Source organism: Dromaius novaehollandiae, chromosome 20, assembly GCF_036370855.1.
Source record: "Dromaius novaehollandiae isolate bDroNov1 chromosome 20, bDroNov1.hap1, whole genome shotgun sequence".
NCBI classification, from domain to species: domain Eukaryota; kingdom Metazoa; phylum Chordata; class Aves; order Casuariiformes; family Dromaiidae; genus Dromaius; species Dromaius novaehollandiae.
This window is the reverse complement of record NC_088117.1, coordinates 13,537,964-13,555,712: the sequence shown is the minus strand read 5'-3', so window position 1 is coordinate 13,555,712 and position 17,749 is coordinate 13,537,964. Positions and strand designations below refer to the sequence as shown.

The 17,749-nt window shown below is 48.0% G+C and overlaps 4 protein-coding genes and 1 long non-coding RNA gene across 7 annotated transcripts in view; 3 read left to right on the top strand and 2 right to left on the bottom strand.

The window, feature by feature from the left end:
• Positions 1–3,156, bottom strand: part of GAPVD1 (GTPase activating protein and VPS9 domains 1) — a 36,365-nt gene extending 33,209 nt beyond the window's left edge. The window contains exon 1 of the mRNA XM_026100856.2: positions 2,249–3,156. The gene's annotated coding sequence lies outside the window, so the exon portion shown is untranslated. The remainder of the gene's footprint in view (positions 1–2,248) is intronic.
• LOC112983613 (uncharacterized) lies at positions 14–1,585 on the top strand. Its single transcript, XR_003259274.2, has 2 exons — positions 14–147; positions 678–1,585. It is a non-coding gene; the product is annotated as an uncharacterized LOC112983613 (long non-coding RNA).
• A 400-nt stretch (positions 3,157–3,556) lies between the features above and the next one.
• Positions 3,557–7,929, top strand: HSPA5 (heat shock protein family A (Hsp70) member 5). Its single transcript, XM_026100870.2, has 9 exons — positions 3,557–3,684; positions 3,785–3,930; positions 4,187–4,418; positions 4,744–4,881; positions 5,112–5,224; positions 5,308–5,698; positions 6,011–6,248; positions 6,469–6,636; positions 7,043–7,929. Exons 2-9 carry the CDS (start codon positions 3,815–3,817, stop codon positions 7,600–7,602), a joined length of 1,956 nt encoding a protein of 651 aa, XP_025956655.1. The 5' UTR covers positions 3,557–3,684; positions 3,785–3,814; the 3' UTR covers positions 7,603–7,929.
• Positions 7,930–9,472: 1,543 nt separating this feature from the next.
• RABEPK (Rab9 effector protein with kelch motifs) lies at positions 9,473–12,623 on the bottom strand. Of its 3 annotated transcripts, XM_064523988.1 has the most exons (7): positions 12,487–12,622; positions 12,265–12,410; positions 12,033–12,185; positions 11,779–11,940; positions 11,046–11,195; positions 10,177–10,326; positions 9,473–9,903 (listed from the first exon to the last, which is right to left on the bottom strand). In XM_064523988.1, the coding sequence occupies exons 1-7, from the start codon at positions 12,543–12,545 to the stop codon at positions 9,593–9,595; spliced, it is 1,131 nt and encodes a 376-aa protein (XP_064380058.1). In that variant the 5' UTR covers positions 12,546–12,622; the 3' UTR covers positions 9,473–9,592. The 3 variants fall into 3 exon arrangements, with proteins under 3 accessions (XP_064380058.1, XP_064380059.1, XP_064380060.1); XM_064523989.1 differs by lacking the exon at positions 11,046–11,195 and having other exon boundaries at positions 12,487–12,623; XM_064523990.1 differs by lacking the exon at positions 12,033–12,185.
• Positions 12,623–17,656, top strand: PPP6C (protein phosphatase 6 catalytic subunit). The gene is made up of 7 exons (XM_026100896.2): positions 12,623–12,774; positions 12,881–12,976; positions 13,316–13,381; positions 13,885–14,026; positions 15,294–15,373; positions 15,511–15,720; positions 16,736–17,656. The coding sequence occupies exons 1-7, from the start codon at positions 12,700–12,702 to the stop codon at positions 16,982–16,984; spliced, it is 918 nt and encodes a 305-aa protein (XP_025956681.1). The 5' UTR covers positions 12,623–12,699; the 3' UTR covers positions 16,985–17,656.
• Positions 17,657–17,749: the final 93 nt, after the last annotated feature.

Sequence of the window (17,749 nt, the reverse complement as noted above, 5' to 3'; positions counted from 1 at the left end):
TCCAGCTGCGGTGGCCGCTAAGGGCCGCGCGCGACGCAGATACCGCGGCCGAGGCTCGCGGGAGGGAGAGGAGCAGCCCCTGACCTCGCTCAGCTGCCTGGCACGGGCGGTTTGCCGAGACGCAGCGGCATCTTAACCGCGCTGAAGGTTTGAAACTTAAAAAAGATTTTAAACCTACATTCCTAAAGTTTTAGGATTTTAATCTAGAGCTTTAGACGTAAAATGATCGAATCACATAGCTTCTGGCACACTGAGTTACTGCTCGTGTGCTTCTCAGCGCTGTGCCCCATGGCCTCGTTCCTCTTCTCTATCAACATCCAGACTGCTAGCACGCAGATAAACTGTAACTGCTGAAGCTCCAAAGCCTGCTAAAAACTAGTGACTTCTCTAACTGGAATGACTGAGGGCATATAATTTCATTCCATAGAGGAAATTGCGACTTTCTGTCCCATTGTGTGCAGTCGGGAGCACAGTATTTTCAAATGAACAAGTTACATACTGCTGCTGTAGTAGTAATACCACATGTTAGTAGTACCGCCGTATTACTTTCTTGACTGCATTTTGCACCAATCCCTAGTCAGCCCCTCCCCCAGCCGTGGTCCTTCCCAAATGACACCGGGAACACGGTCTTTATTTAGCACTTGCTAACCTGCCCATTCTGCACATTTTCTTCCCAGCTCCTATCTATTTTTGGAGGCATCTGGTTTGGAGGAGGAACTAGAACGATGAAAGGCAGCTCATCTCTGAACTGAGGAACAGTTCAGAGAAGACATATTTGTGACTGGAAATGACTAGCTGAGGGGAAGAGCAAGTGAAACCCTCTGTGTTTATTGTGAAGCATCTTTGATGTGGGCCTATTCAGTTGTGTGAAAAAAATCACCCATTATGTAATCTGTGCCTGCTACTATAGAATTCGTCTCTGTTGAAGAGGCAATTTAGGTAACCAGCATTTATCTCTGGGACATCTCTAGATATATCGTGCCTTTCATCTCCAGCTGCTTTACTAACAGGTAAGATCCATAAGTGTCAACCATAAAAGTGGATCAAAAAGCACAGAGCAAGGTTGTTAATAGATGGATATACTAAATGTGAAAAGACTGCTCTGTATAGAGCAATCTAGGATGGATAATAGCAATTGCTAAATAATAGAAAGCAACATCTATAACTTTAGACTGAGATATGACTAATGCATTACAGCATCTGAATGATTGTTACTTTGCCCTTCTTTTTCACCTCTCACACAAGATTCTCAAAAACGTATGAATGTTTTTGACTGCTCATGTGACAGATGAGTCTTACGCAATTTTACAGCTGAAAAAGAGGCACAGTGATTGAATACTATGCTAAGGTTACAGTGTGATTTATTTGCAGAATCAGGGTAGTGTACAAAACCATGACTCCCAACCTAACCCTTAAGTAATTTCTCCTCACAACACACACAAGTCAAATCTTCTACCCAGTAGAAATACCAGGGAAAATTCTCAATAGCAGAACATAATACATTATATAAAAATTTGTTAGCACTGAAGATTTAAAAAGTCTGTTCTCTCAAAATAAAATGATGGTCAGAGATGCTTAAGTACAATTTGTAGTCTAAGTCTGTGCTTCATTGCTCACTTGCAAATGGAATGCTTTGTAATAGTATAGAATATGAGTAATAATCCTAAATGCCTAATGTTACCCAATCATTGGGAACCCTCCACAGTTCAAGGATTCCCAGACACTCTGTGATTATGGACGTGGTATGCAGACCTAAGGACTGGGTTATAGAGATTTAAGTAAGAAAGTAACACTTCCTGAGTCACCAGGGCTACTTTCTTTTTCTGTCTGGAGCATCTCCGCAGCTCTCTGCAACAACCAACTCAACACAAGAGACAAACATTGATATTTTGTATCTGTCAGTCTCCAAAATTTTATCTACACAACTTTTTCTTAACTGGCACGGTTACTACCTTGAATTTTCTTCTCTGAAAAGAGGATGTCTTATGTACCAGAACACTATTTTACAAACAACTCTAGCAAAATGAAATACAAGAAAAACGTTCATTGAACCCAAATACACCATGCATCAGCACACTGGTTTGGCACAATACAGCCAACTGCTACACTGTATCCTTCCAAACAGTAATGCAGAATAGCTACTACATTTATGGCATTGTGCCCCCTACAGAACTAAGGAAAATGAGTAGAATTATGAAACTACCTCCTTATCTGCACAAGGTTTCCAAAGGAGAAATAAAATACTTACATTATGTATGGTTCCCAGGACTCAGAGCTATACAGGAAATAAATCTCTTCCAATGACTAAGCTCAATAATTTGCTTCAGTCACCTCAGGATTCTTAAATGGAGAAAATCAAATAAATCTGAATGCAATACAGAAGTAATTCAGTAAAAAGTATAATCCACAAACATATATAAAGGATACAAAAATATATTTCAAAACAGGGCTAACAGTAGCAAGATCAAAATGGCATTTACAGACTTATGTTGGGCCTCTCATCAAGTCTTTTCACAATGCCTCACTTCATGTTATTAAGAAATCCATGCAGCTAGGCCAGATACAACTTATACAAGAGGGCATTTTTTAGTGTTCCACATGTAAAGAAAGACATCTAAACACGGTACTGCCTCTCTCTCACAATTTGTAATTATATATGTACACTGCAATTACCTGAAATTATTTTAACTTAGATTTCAGATCTGGTATCACCCAAAGGTTATTAACAGCTTTTAATTTAATTTCTCATTTTACATCACTCTTAATTTCTCCAGAACTTTTTCATTTGGAGTTTTGCAGTTGGAATTTTTGATGGAAAATACAAAGATGAGCAGGCAGGTATCATCTGTGCACGCTCAACAGAGGCGTACGTTAACGGGCAGCACAGAGGCAGCTGGCTGTCACCTACGCGATACGGGGACCATCGGGGTGGAGGTACGTAATGACTGTGCCTGCTCCGCCTGTAGCGTCCCTACCCCATCGGCGTCGGCTGATGTAACGCCGGGCAGCAAGTTACACCGGGGCCTGGGGACGGCGACCCTGTGCCGGGACATCCCGACTCCACGCGCTTCCAATGCCGGAGGTTGGACGCGCCGCTCCCCGGCTGGAGCCAGCACGGGGGCAGCCTACGCCTCGCCGGGGCAGCTGCCCCGCCGTCGCCTGGCCCTGCCGGCGACGGCCGCCCAGGCGTAGGCCAGGCTCCGGCCTCGCTGCGGCCTCGGCCTCGGGCCGCGCCTCGCCTCGCCCCACGGCGCGGGCCCGGCCGAGGGGGTGCTGCCGGGGCCGAGCGCACCGCCACCCGTAATGGCGGACTCCCTGCCCCCGGCGGTAACCATAGAAACTTCCAGAACGGCCCAACCGCCCCTTGCCCTGGCCGTCGTAACGACGGCCGCCCCCAGCCAATGAGCTCCTTCCGCCTGGCTCATGCTTCTCTGTTGATAGGTCCGCGACACTGCCGGGACGAGCCAATCAGACGACGGAAGGGGGGCGCGCCAGCCGAGTCATTGCGACCGCCCAATTCTCGCCAATCAGGGAAGGCCAGCTTAGTAGCAGCCAGCCAATAGAGACGTTCCACCGAGGGCGCTGCAGCCAATGGCGAGCCTCCACGAAGGAATAACGCAAGGCATATAAGGGCGGGCGGCGTGGCCTGAGCGTTCAGCGGCAGTTGAGCGTGTGGCGGTTGCGGTAAGCGGCGGCGGGGGAGGGGGGCTGCCGGGCGCCGGCCCGAGCACGTGGCGCCTCCATTTTGTGCCGGCGGCGCCGCCTGACTGTGGCTTCTCCCCAGGGTGGCGGTGGTGACGAGCGAGCGGGCGACATGCGGCATCTCCTGCTGGCGCTGCTGGTGCTGGGCGGCGCGCGCGCGGACGACGAGGAGAAGAAGGAGGATGTGGGCACGGTGGTGGGCATCGACCTCGGCACCACTTACTCTTGGTGCGTGGCGGCGGGGAGCGGCCTTGGCGGGGGGGGGGGGGACGGCGGCCTGGGGGGCCGCGGGGGGGGGGCGGCTGGGCTATGGGAGCGGAGCGGAGGGAAAGAGAGAGACTAGGCCCCGCGGGGGGGGGGAGGGGGGGAAGGGAAGGAAGGGCGGCACCTAGTGTGTGTGTGTGTGTGGGGGGGGGGTTGTAGGGTCCCCGGAAGGGGGGGAGCAGGCCCCGGCGCCGCCTGACGGCCCCCGTTGTCGCTGCAGCGTGGGCGTTTTCAAGAATGGCCGGGTGGAAATCATTGCCAACGACCAGGGCAATCGCATCACGCCGTCCTACGTGGCGTTCACGCCTGAGGGGGAGCGCCTGATCGGCGATGCGGCCAAGAACCAGCTCACCTCCAACCCCGAGAACACCGTGTTCGACGCCAAACGGCTCATCGGCCGCACCTGGAACGACCCCTCGGTGCAGCAGGATATCAAGTACTTGCCGTTCAAGGTATGCCCTGGGCCGGAAGGGAGGCAGGCCTCTTACAGCAAGAGGAGTTGCAAATGCTTTTTTGTGTGTCACTTGCCAGGGAAGCAATTGAATCATAGAGTGCTCTCGAGTTACCCTGTGGTTTTGTAGCTCTCCTGAGAGGTGCTGTGGTGCAGTGGCTGAGGGGTGTAGATTTCCTATTCTGAGGGTTGCAGAAGGCTGCCATTCAAATTAATGTCAGTCATAGAGGACCCGCAGTTGTTCATAAGTACAAAAGCAAATATTCTGACACTAGGAATAATTTCATGAACTGTTGAAATGTGATAGTACACTTTGTATTTCTCAGGTTATTGAAAAGAAAGCCAAGCCCCATATTCAAGTTGATGTTGGTGGTGGACAGACAAAAACATTTGCTCCTGAAGAAATTTCTGCTATGGTTTTGACAAAGATGAAGGAAACTGCAGAGGCTTACTTAGGGAAGAAAGTAAGTAAATGAGTGCTACTTGCAAAGCAGCAGCTTTACAAAACTAAAGATAGCTGAATCTGTGGACTAAGTTTGCACTTGTAAACTCCTGTTCTCATTCTCTTGTGCAACATTATTGCATGGGCTTGTGGGGTTTTTACTTCTATTTGGAGAGCATTGAACTACTTGCATCAACATTACCAAGGTCACCTCTAAGCTATGTTTTTCCTTTACTTTTATTCCTTGTTCAGGTTACCCATGCTGTTGTTACAGTGCCAGCCTACTTCAATGATGCTCAGCGTCAGGCTACAAAAGATGCTGGTACTATTGCTGGATTGAATGTGATGAGAATTATTAATGAGCCGTAAGTAGCCTTAACTATTTGGGGGGTGGGGGTGGAGGAAGGAGTATAAGCAAAGCTTCCTAACTTGGTTATTCTCCATACAGAACAGCTGCTGCCATTGCTTACGGATTGGACAAGAGAGAGGGTGAGAAGAATATCCTTGTATTTGACTTAGGCGGTGGAACTTTTGATGTCTCCCTCCTCACAATTGACAATGGAGTCTTTGAAGTTGTGGCTACTAATGGAGATACTCACCTGGGTGGAGAAGACTTTGACCAGCGTGTTATGGAACACTTCATCAAACTCTACAAAAAGAAAACTGGAAAAGATGTCAGGAAGGATAACAGAGCTGTGCAGAAATTAAGACGGGAAGTGGAGAAGGCAAAGCGAGCCTTGTCATCTCAGCACCAGGCCAGAATTGAAATAGAATCCTTTTTTGAAGGAGAGGATTTCTCTGAGACACTTACTAGGGCCAAGTTTGAGGAACTCAACATGGTAAGTATACAAAGGTAGTTGCGCTAGCTTGGTTCTAAATTGGTAGCTTGTCACTACTTGGGAATGTATAGCATTTCATTCTGCAATTAAGTTTTTGAGCAGAGTATAAATCTGCTACTTGCACTAAGAAGCAAGAAGTTACCCCTTCCCAGGGTGACCATGAAGACTGGGGGGGGGGGGGGAGGGGGGTTTACCATAAGCCAGCCAAGATGCTCTTGTTCTGTAGTGGTGGTTCTTTGTACCTTAAGGCTGCGTAATTAGAGACTAAATGTGGGGAATACAGTCTTACTGTCCCACTTTGTGTCCTCCTAGGATTTGTTCCGTTCTACTATGAAGCCTGTTCAGAAAGTTCTGGAAGATTCTGACCTAAAGAAATCTGATATTGATGAGATAGTTCTTGTTGGTGGCTCTACTCGCATTCCAAAAATACAGCAACTTGTTAAGGAATTCTTCAATGGCAAGGAGCCTTCTCGTGGCATTAACCCAGATGAAGCTGTAGCTTATGGTGCAGCTGTTCAGGCTGGTGTTCTCTCTGGGGACCAAGATACAGGTAAGTAACAGCTTCACTGTGACTCCAAGGGAGACTATTGGCTCTGAATAGTCAGTTCTGGCTGCTGACACACAAATGCAGCATGAGAACAGTTATGTTTCCTTTTACAGTCCTTAAGATTTTAAGACTCCTTAAGGGCTTAGTTTATAGTGATAGGATATTGTGCCTGTCTAAAGAGGAGCTGAGGCCATATCACATTCTTAACCTTGATCCATTTTAGGTGACTTGGTGTTGCTTGATGTGTGTCCTTTGACACTTGGCATTGAGACAGTTGGAGGTGTAATGACTAAATTGATCCCAAGAAATACTGTTGTTCCCACAAAGAAGTCTCAGATCTTCTCCACAGCTTCTGATAATCAGCCAACTGTGACAATCAAGGTTTATGAAGGTAAGTGCCACCTGTGACAGACCATGTGAACAGCTGGAAAATGTCTTAAGACTTTCATGCTGGCTATGGCCTCCATTAAAAGGCTGTAGTACATATGCTAAACTTGCTAATCTGTATGTCCTTATGGAGGAGGAGCATAGTAACAGCACTGCTTCTGGCTGTTTAACAGCTGACTGAAGCTACTCTGAAGTTTCTTGAGCTGCATCAAAAGCTGCTAGAATACTTTCAAATATGGCTGTTTCTCTGGGGTCAGTTTGGAAACTCATCAAGTAAGAGATAATGTAGGTGTGTAAAAAGATTGGAGTCAGTTTCAAACTTCGACTCTGAAATACCTGTAGCTTAGAGCTAGCGCTTCAGGGAAAAGTGCAAAACAACTAGGTAAGAAACAACTAATTCTCTCTTCTAGGTGAGCGTCCTCTTACCAAAGATAATCATCTTCTGGGAACTTTTGATCTGACTGGAATTCCTCCTGCTCCTCGTGGTGTCCCGCAGATTGAAGTTACCTTTGAAATAGATGTGAATGGGATCCTCCGTGTCACAGCTGAAGATAAGGGCACTGGAAACAAAAACAAGATCACAATTACAAATGATCAGAATCGGCTGACACCAGAAGAGATTGAGAGAATGGTTAATGATGCTGAGAAGTTTGCTGAGGAAGACAAGAAGCTTAAAGAACGGATTGATTCCAGGAACGAGTTGGAAAGCTATGCCTATTCTCTGAAGAATCAGATTGGGGACAAAGAGAAGCTGGGTGGTAAGCTGTCTTCTGAAGACAAAGAAACAATAGAGAAAGCAGTAGAAGAAAAGATTGAGTGGCTCGAAAGCCATCAAGATGCTGACATAGAAGACTTCAAAGCAAAAAAGAAGGAGCTGGAGGAAGTTGTTCAGCCAATTGTTAGCAAGCTCTATGGAAGTGCAGGCCCTCCCCCTGGTGAAGAAGAAGCAGGAGAGAAAGATGAATTGTAGATACTGGCATCTCTGAATGTAGTGTGTGTATATATTGGACTCAGGAACACTTGTTTAAAATATTGAACTCCTACTTTGGAATGTAACTTTGAATCTTCACTCATGAGTGGAGCTGGAAATGCTAGCCCAAAGTGGCTGTTTACTGCTTTTCATTAGCAGTTGCTTGATGTCTGGGGAGGGCAGGGTAGCAGGGGTGGGAGTGTACATGAGAAGTGGGTTTGGAAGTATTCACAGTGGAAGTATTCTATTTAACAACTGGGTCATGTGCATTTGGTGTAGAATTTTTCTACCTGAAGTGACCACAATAAATTTGTTATTTACACTGGATTTTGTTCTAGCTTGTATTTTCTATTACATAGCAGCACCAGCTAGTTTTAACAATGTGAATGGTAGTTCAGCTCATCTATTGTTGTAGTACCTCTTCAAGGTGAGTGTCCCCCCCCCCCCCAGTACTGTCTTAATTAACTCTGTCCTGTGGGGGAGGTCTTTTAACTATGATACAGGTCAGCTTTATGCCTGCTGAATGTCTTTGAAGTCTCTTTGGCTTTGATACTTGGCCCCCCAGTCTCCTGGGCGAGAGGTGATAACAGTAGGCATGTAAAGAGTGTAACTTTAACTTTGAAATACCTACAGCTTAAAACTAGTGCTTGTTACTATACAATACAAAATAAAAGTAGAAGAAAAGACTTGCTTTAAAGCAAGACTTCTAAGCTGTCATTGACTAGTCTGTATTTGAGTTTCCCTAGCTTTAGCTGATAACTGAATACAGTCCTCTAATACTGCAGTTCTGTATTTGGACATTAATTCTGCTCACTAGGCCTAAGAGCACTTCATCTAAACCTGTTCTATGGTAAAGGACAGTTTTAGCTGTTCTGCTGGTGTACAAGTTTTGGGGGTGAGGAAGGGATGTTCTCCCAGAGCAGGAAGATCTGTATTTACCACCCTTTGGTGAAGGAAAACTGATCACACACATAGTGCAGTGCTTAAAACTGCCATACAAGATCTTTCTACAAAAGCAGGGGGGGAATATAGTAGTATTCACCTAGTAATGGGGGGGTCTCTCCTTAGTTGTGCAGCCTCCCTGGAGCCTGGAAACTACTTGTTTCCTCCCCATGGAAAGTAGGTTAGCCCTTTGAGCAACAGCAGAATTGAACTCTTCAGTTTGAGTAAGAGGCTTTTATTCTCCTGATGTGACTGTAAGTGTAAAGAATGCCCTGTAGGGGGGGGAAATAAGCTTATTTACAAATCCACAATTTTAACTGGCTATTAAAATCCTAGAGCTTTTAAAATAAGAGCTTTAGGGTCCTGGTCACAAATTACCACTCACTTGTTTTCAAGTATTAGATCAACTACATGTTCTAAAAAGTTTGCTCCTTCAAAAGCAGGTCTTTTATCAGAGGACACTGATCCTGTAGCAAGTGGTAACATGAACTTGCCGACAAAGAGCTGTAAGAAATAACTGAAGAAATAACTAAAATACCTTGATGAGTTTATTTCTTACAGTTATGCAGGGAGCTTTTGGGGTACCTGCCCCAACCACCACCAGCTGGTATGGCTTTTCATACTTCCCTTGGTGTAGGAGGAAAAACTTCTCTGGAGTTCTCATTTACCTGTTTTCAAAACAGGGAAAGCTATACTCCCTCTCACCCCAGTGTGTGGTTTTTATTTTTTTTTTAACCAGATCATGTTATGCAAAATAAATGGTGCTGTAATTGAACAGGAGTGCTTGAAATTCAGGCGGAAAGCTGCCCCAAAACATGAATGCAGCCTGTCCCTGGCTGTCAAGCTCTCAGAGCAGTACTCTTTCACAGGGAGCTATGGCTTAAATAGGGCTGCTTACAGGCAGAGAAAGGAGGCACAGCCAAGGCACTTCAAGGGTGGTTAGCGCAGCACCAGCCATTTGATGGCAGGAACTTGTTTATTGGAGAGAGTGAGCTTCAGTTACAGCCACTGCTATAGAAGTGGCTGATGCTGCACAGGACTGCAGACACTACTCGATCAGACTTACAACGCAGTCCCCGTGTATCTCCCCTTGGGTGTTCATCCCACCAAATACTAACAGCAGATGCATCACTGGGTCTTCAGCACCTGCCTTCTCCCTCTGGCTCTTCTGGAGGGAGGCAGCTGTCTCACTCACTGACACAGTTGCTCCCTTCCCTGTTTTGTCTTCACAAGCGACAGCTCCTGCATCACTGTTCTCGCTGTCAGCGCAGGCCTGCCAGGGAATGACGCACATGGAGTGGTCCAGCCTCCCAGGGGGCAGCGGGGAATCAAACCGCAGGAGTGTCCACTGCTGCTGCTCTGCAGTGCAACAAACACAGGCATATCTCTTTTAACTAGCTTCACAGACTTAAAAAGAATGGGGGAACAGTGACATTGCTAGTTGTAGACTGGTTTGCAGTTATGTATCTTTAAAAAAAGCAGTAGAGCTAATTCAATTTCAGCATTACTTCAGCATTACACTGGTGTAATTCCAGTGCAAAGAAACTATGATGAAACCTAAGATTTGCAGAGGTCCTATACCTTCAAACAGACTAGTATTTCCCACTGCACAGATGAGAAAAGTCCCCCTACCTATATGATACTTGTATGTAGTATCTAGTGCCCCGCCTGGGTCTATTCCACCAAAAATGTATAAGTGGTCTCTAAACACAACTGATGAATGAGCTGCCCGTCCTCCTGGGACGTCACCAGTGGCTGATATCTTAACCCATTTCATGTCATCTGTTGGAGAAAAGCAATACATATCAGTGGTTATGCTTTAAAAATATATGCTGTATTACAAAAAAAGTTTTTTTAATGTAAATGGGATAATAGTACAACATCTCTGAAATATTTCAGGGAAACTACCCTAATATACGGATTTCTTTTTTTTTTTAAAAAGTGTTCACTGTAGGGTTTTGCTTTCCAGAGTTCAGACCATAAACTGTTTCTTTTAGAGCCAAACATCCAAACTCAGCTGCAGGTTTTTGGATAGTATTCTTCAAAAGTAGGAGGATCATGTGGTTTTCAGTAAAGCTGAACAAGAGGTGGCAATATAAAAAGACTTTTCCTTCTGAGGCGTATAACGTGTTTCCCTTCCATGAAACAGGGGAGCCTACCATTAATTAAATCAGTGCTTCTTGCATTAATGTTCTTATTTCTCACATCAAGGAAAGCCAGTGCTATTAGAGGCTTTCACGCACTGTTTCACAGGCAAATGCCCCCCTGGCAATGAGGGAGATTTCCTCCTGCTTGAGAAGGAAGGGATAAGCCTGCGCAGCTCTCTTCCCGCGTGCTTACCTTGGTGGAGAGAGCAAAAGTAGAGTACCTCATCCTGCATCCAACCTCCTGAAGCATATCTACTGCATTTAAGAACTGATCTTTTAGAAAAAAGGTCTCCCTGAAAGCAAAATACATCATGCAATAGCTATTGCTCTAAAGGTACCTATAGCCATACTCACTTATATCAATGCAGAACAGATCATTGTAAAAAATATCACCAGCTAAACCTCCATGTACGAAAAGTTTGGTCCCAACTGCAACCACCACATGTCCATGCCGAGGAGAAGGGGGATCACCACGAACATCTGGCTGGGACCAAGTCAAGGTGGCTAAAAACGGGAGGACCCATGCATTAGGAAGAGACCTCCGGAGGCTCCGCAGAGCAGCGACCCAAGCCCCCCGCTGAGGCTCCAGAGGCAGCGTTCCCAGCGGGGCCAGAGCAGCGTCCGTGCTGTACAACGAGGCACGAGCGAGCCCTCCGACGGAGCCCTGCGTACAGCCTGGATCACCAGAGGCAGGCAAGACCGGTTCAGTCTGGGAGGTGAACTCCTCCTGCTGCGTAAAGGCCCCACGAGAAGGGATGGGCCAGCGCCAACAGAGCCCGGGACGAGCGGCGCAGCGTGATGCCACAGGGAAAGGAAACAGCTGTGGGGCGAACATGTCAACCCCCTCTGATCTCCCTCTGCATCTCCACCCCAGATCTGTACGTTTCCACGTCACCCGAATTCCCGGTGCCTATGTAGAGCTGCGCACGCATCAATCGCGCGTAACGTCCACCAACCTATTTAAACTTGCAGCCAAAGCAAGGGCCCGGTATTTCCATCTCTGATTAAACCTGCAACGCAAACCTCCCCTCCAACAGATGATGAACTCGGCGGCTTGGCGTAACGGCCTCCACGCGCGCAGAGGTACCTGTGTCGAACACGTGGAGCTGCCGGTCCTGCACGGGCTCAGCTCCCCTCTCGCCCCCCCCAAACACGTACAGGCGGTCCCCGATGACCGCCGAGGACGTGTGAAAGGTCCGAGGCAGCGGCTGGACGCCGGTCACTTCGGGGCTCTCCCAGGTCCCTATTTCTGCCGGAGAGAGGCCGTTAAGGACTAAGGCGGACGCCTCGCACGGAAGCGCCGAGAGCGCCGGTGGCGAGGGCGGCGGGCGCGGCACTCACCGGGGTCCAGCACCTGGACGCAGCCGCGGTTGCCGGCGCGGTCGGCGCCGCCGAAGACCCAGAGGCGCGGCGGGCGGGCGGCGGGCAGCGCCGTGGCGTGCTCGTAGCGCGGCCGCAGCCCGCGCCAGCCGGCCGCGGCCCAGCGGAGCGCGCCTGCGGGCAGCGACAGCGCGGTTGGCGGCGGCCCCGAGCCCCGCCGCCCCCGGAGCCCCGCCGCCCCCCGCCGCCTCACCCAGCTCCATGAAGTGGGCGTCGGCGAAGGCGCCGGCGGCGTCGGCGCCGCCCAGCAGCAGGACGCGGCCCGGCCCGCCCGGCACGAAGAGGCAGCCGTGGCCCACGCGCCCGCGGGGCTGCTCGCCGCGCGGCGACAGCCGGTACCTGCGGGGCACAGAGGGAAGCGCTCAGCGGCGGCCGCGGCCCCCGCCCCGGCCCCCCCCGCCCTCCCAGCGCTCACCACGTCGCCGGCCGCGGGGGCCGCCCCGGCGGCAGCACCGGCAGCGCCCGCGGCGCCATGGCGACGGCCGGGCCGCGCGGCGCTGGCGAGCGAGTAGGCGAGACGGCCCCGCTTCCGGCGCCGGGCGGAAGTTGCTCCGGCTGGCGGGGGCGGGCGCCGCTCCCTCGGCGCTCCCCGGAAGTGGCGGGCCCCGCTTCCGGCCGCTGTCCTAAGATGGCGCCGCTTGACCTGGACAAGTACGTGGAGATCGCGCGGCTCTGCAAGTACCTGCCCGAGAACGACCTCAAGGTGCGGCCGCGGCCGGGCGGGGCGGGGCGGGCGGCAGCGGGGCTGGGGCGGCGCGGCGGCAGTGGCAGGCGGCGAGGCCCGGCGCTGACCCGCTCTGCTCCCGCAGCGCCTCTGCGACTACGTGTGCGACCTGCTGCTGGAGGAGTCCAACGTGCAGCCGGTGTCCACGCCCGTCACCGTCTGCGGCGACATCCACGGGCAGGTAACGCGCTGCCGCCCGCGCCCCCGGGGCCGCCCGCGGCTGCTGCCCTGCGCGGCGATGGGGCTCGGGCCGCAAACGCCGCGGTGCCCTGCGCGGCCGTGCCCTGCCCGGCGCCGGTGCTCGGTGCCAACACGCTGCCGGTGCCGTGCAGCGCAGTGCCTGGTGCCGTACGGTGTCTGGTGCCCACTGCTGCGCCGTGCAGGGCCCGGTGCCGGTACGGTGCCCGGTGCCGGTACAGTGCCTGGTGCCCAGTACGGTGCCCGGTGCCGGTGCAGCACACAGCACGGGGCACCCCTGCAGCTGCAGCACAGCCCTTCACGCCTCTGCTCCTCTTTGCAGTTCTATGACCTGTGCGAGCTGTTCAGAACTGGCGGTCAGGTCCCTGACACAAACTACATCTTCATGGTATGTGCACATCGCGCCTTCACCTGCGTCTCGGCGGGTGTTTAAAAAAAAGAGTTTAAAGCTGAAATCCTGAAACGCTTGTTCACTTTTACGTCTTGCTTGTAAGTGCTGTGTTTGCTGTTTGGCTGCTGCGTAGGGGCTTTACTTTGTTCAGTAAAGCATGAATTACGTGCTGCAGCGCGTCGCAGAAAGAGAGGAGCATAGCGCGTGTCAAAGAGAAAGTTGCACTTGGTGGTGTAGGCAAATGCTGCCTCAACAAAAGGCGACCTGAGCATTCATCCGGTTATGTGTCAGGGTAGCTTTGGATGAATGTGATGACATAAAGATTGTTTCAGTTTAAAACTGAAACTCCAAATGACTACAGAACTTGTTTTCGTAGAGTACAGACGCCAGGCTCTTGTCAGCATTAGATCTCTTTATGCACTGAGAAATTAAGGGTGGATCTATCACTTTGCATTTTAATGTGACTTTTTCTCCATTTATGAATTTTTTTTGACTTGCAGGGTGACTTTGTAGATAGAGGTTATTATAGTCTTGAGACTTTCACTTACCTTCTTGCACTAAAAGCTAAATGGCCTGATCGTATCACACTGTTACGAGGCAATCATGAAAGCAGGCAGATAACTCAAGTGTATGGATTTTATGGTAAGTCTTTATCTAAATGATTTCTGAATGATGGCTAATGTAATAAACAACTACCTTATTTTTTCCCTTGGACATCTGATTTTGAATGCAGCGCTACCTGCGGCTCTCGTAGAACTGAGTCCGAAATGGGTATAGTAAAGCTTTAACTTTAGTGGAATGTGTTTTAGTCCAGTGGTTCTTGTGCCCAAAGTCAGAGCCTAATCTGACAAAGTCTTAGCTCTTTTCCTCCAGCATTCAGGTTTTTTGTTTATTTGTTTTTTAGTACCATATTTGATTTTAGAGATGGAGGAAGAGAATATATTTGTACAGAAAGTGCTTTGGTATCTTTTAATGAAATGTTTCAGAAGAAATCACAATGTTACTGTAATTCTCTTTAGGTTTCACTATAGCTAAAAATCAATCTATACAATGTGTAGAATTTGCTATGGAAGCTATTTACTGTCAACAACAGGCATGTGGGAGAATGCCACTGCCTAGAAATAAGCAGTAGAGCAACTGTTCTAAAAACTGACAAAATTAAATTGCTTGGAAACTTCTCTGTTGTGTGAGGCTTTGATAAAATCTCAGGAAATCCTGCAGAATACCTGCAACACCTGCCACAAAGAACATGCAGTCTGTAACATGCATTTTTGGGGGCAATGTGGGAACAAGAGCAAATATAAGTGTTGACAAATGGTTTCAGGCTCCAAAGAAATACTTTTTTGCCAAGGCTGTATGGCCAGGAATGCTTACGTCTGGTTTATTGCCACATTCGTGGCATTCTTTCTTTTTATGTTTTCTTTCTGGTTTTACAAAGCTTGGGAATACTTGGGTCTTATTTTGCTTTCTAACTAAACAAAACTACTGTAAATCTTAGTTAGGAAAACTTTAAATAGCCCAGATAGTTTCACTATTTCTGCCTTAGATCTTCAGTGTAAAATTCTGTAATGTAAACATTTGGCTGGTCTAGTCACAGGTTTGTTCCCAGCCAGCTGCTCCCAGGAAGCAGAGAAAGCATCGTAAGTCATGTTGTGTGAGATCCTGTTTTCTCTGCACCACCCCCAATGTTGCTCGAGTGAAAAATGTTAGATACCTGGGTGTGCTTCCTACTAGTGCGCCTAGGGAGCAGTAAGACAGACAGCTTCCCGCCGAGCACTTACTGGTGCTTCTGATAGTATTTTTTATTACACACTTGACTTTTCAAGTTCTGCTGTAACTATTTGCCTCTGTTCTTATTACCTGAATTTATTCTGATCCATTAAGAAGAAAAAAATTCTCTGTTTAACAGATGAGTGCCAAACCAAATATGGAAATGCTAATGCTTGGAGATACTGTACCAAAGTCTTTGACATGCTCACAATAGCAGCTGTAAGTGTAAACGCTACATTTAAAAAGTAGATTGTCTAAATATGACCTCTTGAATTAGTGGCCTGTAATGGTCACGCTGGTAGTGTTCTGAGTTGGATTAAAGTGCTGCGTGTTTGACACGTCTCCTTTTTCTCCAGTTAATAGATGAGCAGATTCTCTGTGTGCATGGTGGCTTGTCTCCAGACATCAAGACACTCGATCAAATTCGAACCATTGAACGTAATCAAGAAATTCCGCATAAAGGAGCCTTTTGTGACCTTGTCTGGTCTGATCCAGAAGATGTAGATACTTGGGCGATTAGTCCGCGAGGAGCAGGCTGGCTGTTCGGTGCAAAGGTGACAAATGAGGTAACGATGCTATTGCATGCAACAGAAAGTAATTGTAGTTACGAGATAAATTAAGGTGTTTAGCTGCCAGTTCAGTGTTTGCCCTAGTGGTGAATGGATGAAGGGTTGTGTGAGATGACTAACTTTCCCGGTTAGATAGCTGTGAGTAAGCTGTGTGGTTGTGAAGAAGGTGCCCGGGCTTTATTGTTGCTAATTGAAAGCAACTTGAAAAAATGAGCCATTTGAACTTAAAAAACCTGCCAGATAAGATGATACTGATGCTGCATTTTAAAAGTATAATGCAGTGAGCAGGAGGGTTGGACTTAACATGGTCTTTAAAGGTCCCTTCCAACCTCAACCCTTCTGTGAGACTAATTTTACTAGGCTTTGTGAAGAAATACCTCCCTAAAGATTTAGGAGAAAAAAAACACTGGTACATTTTTCCTGAAACTTCCTGACTTAATTTTTGTTACTTTTAGTGAAACAGTGAACAGACTTCTCTGGCCTAAAACTTGGTGACCTTCTGAGGTTTCTGAACTAGCTGCGTTAGGAAAGGCTGCCTCGTGGTCTATGTTGTCCTTTGTGGTCTTACTGCAGCATATTCAGAAAACGATTGAACACTGTGGCCACAGCGCAGACTTAGACATCTCAGACGGTGACTGAACAGGTGCTTTCCAGCGTATTTTGAAAAGACAGGTCCATTCATGGCACCGCTAGCTTTAATAACGCCGCTAGCTGACAGTTTGGTGCCTAGGTCAGCGTGACTGTTTGGTCACTCCGTGAAAACAAGGGGCTACTGCAGTTTGGTTCCTCCAGAGATGCTGAAGCAGGAGCCTCGAAGTATCTTCTGTGCAGCCAAAAGTTGGCAGGATTCGGGAAAGGAAGCTTTTGGGGCAGGTTTAGGAGCAAACCTCGTAACCAGGTGCAATAGGGGGTCCTGGGAGGGTGTTCTGAACGGGGAAGGGCTTTGTGCGGGTGATTGTGTGACAGCTCTTCACAGATGGTATTTACATGCTTCCCCCCCTTTAAATTACAGTTTGTTCATATCAACAACTTAAAACTCATCTGCAGAGCACATCAGCTAGTGCACGAAGGCTATAAATTCATGTTCGATGAGAAATTGGTAACGGTATGGTCTGCTCCAAACTACTGCTACCGTTGTGGAAATATTGCATCAATCATGGTCTTTAAAGATGTAAATACAAGAGAACCAAAGCTATTCCGTGCAGTTCCAGATTCAGAACGCGTAATTCCTCCTAGAACAACTACGCCGTACTTCCTTTGAGACCTCTCCCAGCCTGCTGTTTCCCTGCTCCCTTGTACTGTCCCTTTACAATATACTTTTTACTGAGCACTTTGCTGCTGAAATGCTGCCTCTTGCTTTTTTTATTTTTAAATTATCTAAATTTATTGTGTATTATGGTGTCTGTAGCAAGTTCCTTTTTTTCCTACCCTAGATTGATTTCAGAATATTTGTAATATGTCCTTGACATTTATACTACTGCATGTAGTTCTTACATATTTCTGGGTTTAGATGAAATGTTTTCCTTTTAAATTCATAATACATTGAACCATGTCGATCCCGTTGTATATATCAGCTTTTTGTTTTGTAAGTTTTAAGAAGTTTCAGCAGCAAAGTTACTGTCCAGCGTGCACGATGGGGCTGTGAACGCGTTGTGTTGTGTACACGTCCAAGATGTAGAACTGAATCGTCCTCGTTATATCTCATTTTAAGTGGATAAAGAATAAAGTGGTCGAAAGGGCTGCCCTCCCCTCCCCCCTTTTTTAGGACTTCTGTTAAAAATACGCAAAGACCTGCTACAGCTCTTGAATTTGTACATTAAAATAATTGTTCTGATTTTTTCAGATACCTTGTATTTTTAATAAAGTCGTATCTTAAATGAAAGCCACCTCTAGGTTAAATAATGCCAATAAAAACCTGCGTTGTTGCCGTGAACGCGCGTCTCCTCCTTTCCGGCGCGACCCTGCCCGCCGGGCGCCCAGAGCAGCGGCGAGTGCGGGGTGCTGCCGCCGCCGGCCGCTCCCGGGT

Excerpts from the sequence above, each read along its gene's own strand:
- PPP6C (XM_026100896.2), top strand. The coding sequence starts at position 12,700 with ATGGCGCCGCTTGACCTGGACAAGTACGTGGAGATCGCGCGGCTCTGC. Across the intron at positions 13,382-13,884 it reads ACACAAACTACATCTTCATG|GGTGACTTTGTAGATAGAGG; the intron begins GTATGTGCACAT and ends TTTGACTTGCAG. Across the intron at positions 15,374-15,510 it reads ACATGCTCACAATAGCAGCT|TTAATAGATGAGCAGATTCT; the intron begins GTAAGTGTAAAC and ends CTTTTTCTCCAG.
- RABEPK (XM_064523988.1), bottom strand. The coding sequence starts at position 12,545 with ATGGCGCCGCGGGCGCTGCCGGTGCTGCCGCCGGGGCGGCCCCCGCGG. Across the intron at positions 12,411-12,486 it reads CCCCCGCGGCCGGCGACGTG|GTACCGGCTGTCGCCGCGCG; the intron begins GTGAGCGCTGGG and ends TGTGCCCCGCAG. Across the intron at positions 10,327-11,045 it reads TCTGTTCTGCATTGATATAA|ATGACATGAAATGGGTTAAG; the intron begins GTGAGTATGGCT and ends TTTCTCCAACAG.
- HSPA5 (XM_026100870.2), top strand. The coding sequence starts at position 3,815 with ATGCGGCATCTCCTGCTGGCGCTGCTGGTGCTGGGCGGCGCGCGCGCG. Across the intron at positions 3,931-4,186 it reads CTCGGCACCACTTACTCTTG|CGTGGGCGTTTTCAAGAATG; the intron begins GTGCGTGGCGGC and ends TTGTCGCTGCAG. Across the intron at positions 5,225-5,307 it reads ATGAGAATTATTAATGAGCC|AACAGCTGCTGCCATTGCTT; the intron begins GTAAGTAGCCTT and ends TTCTCCATACAG.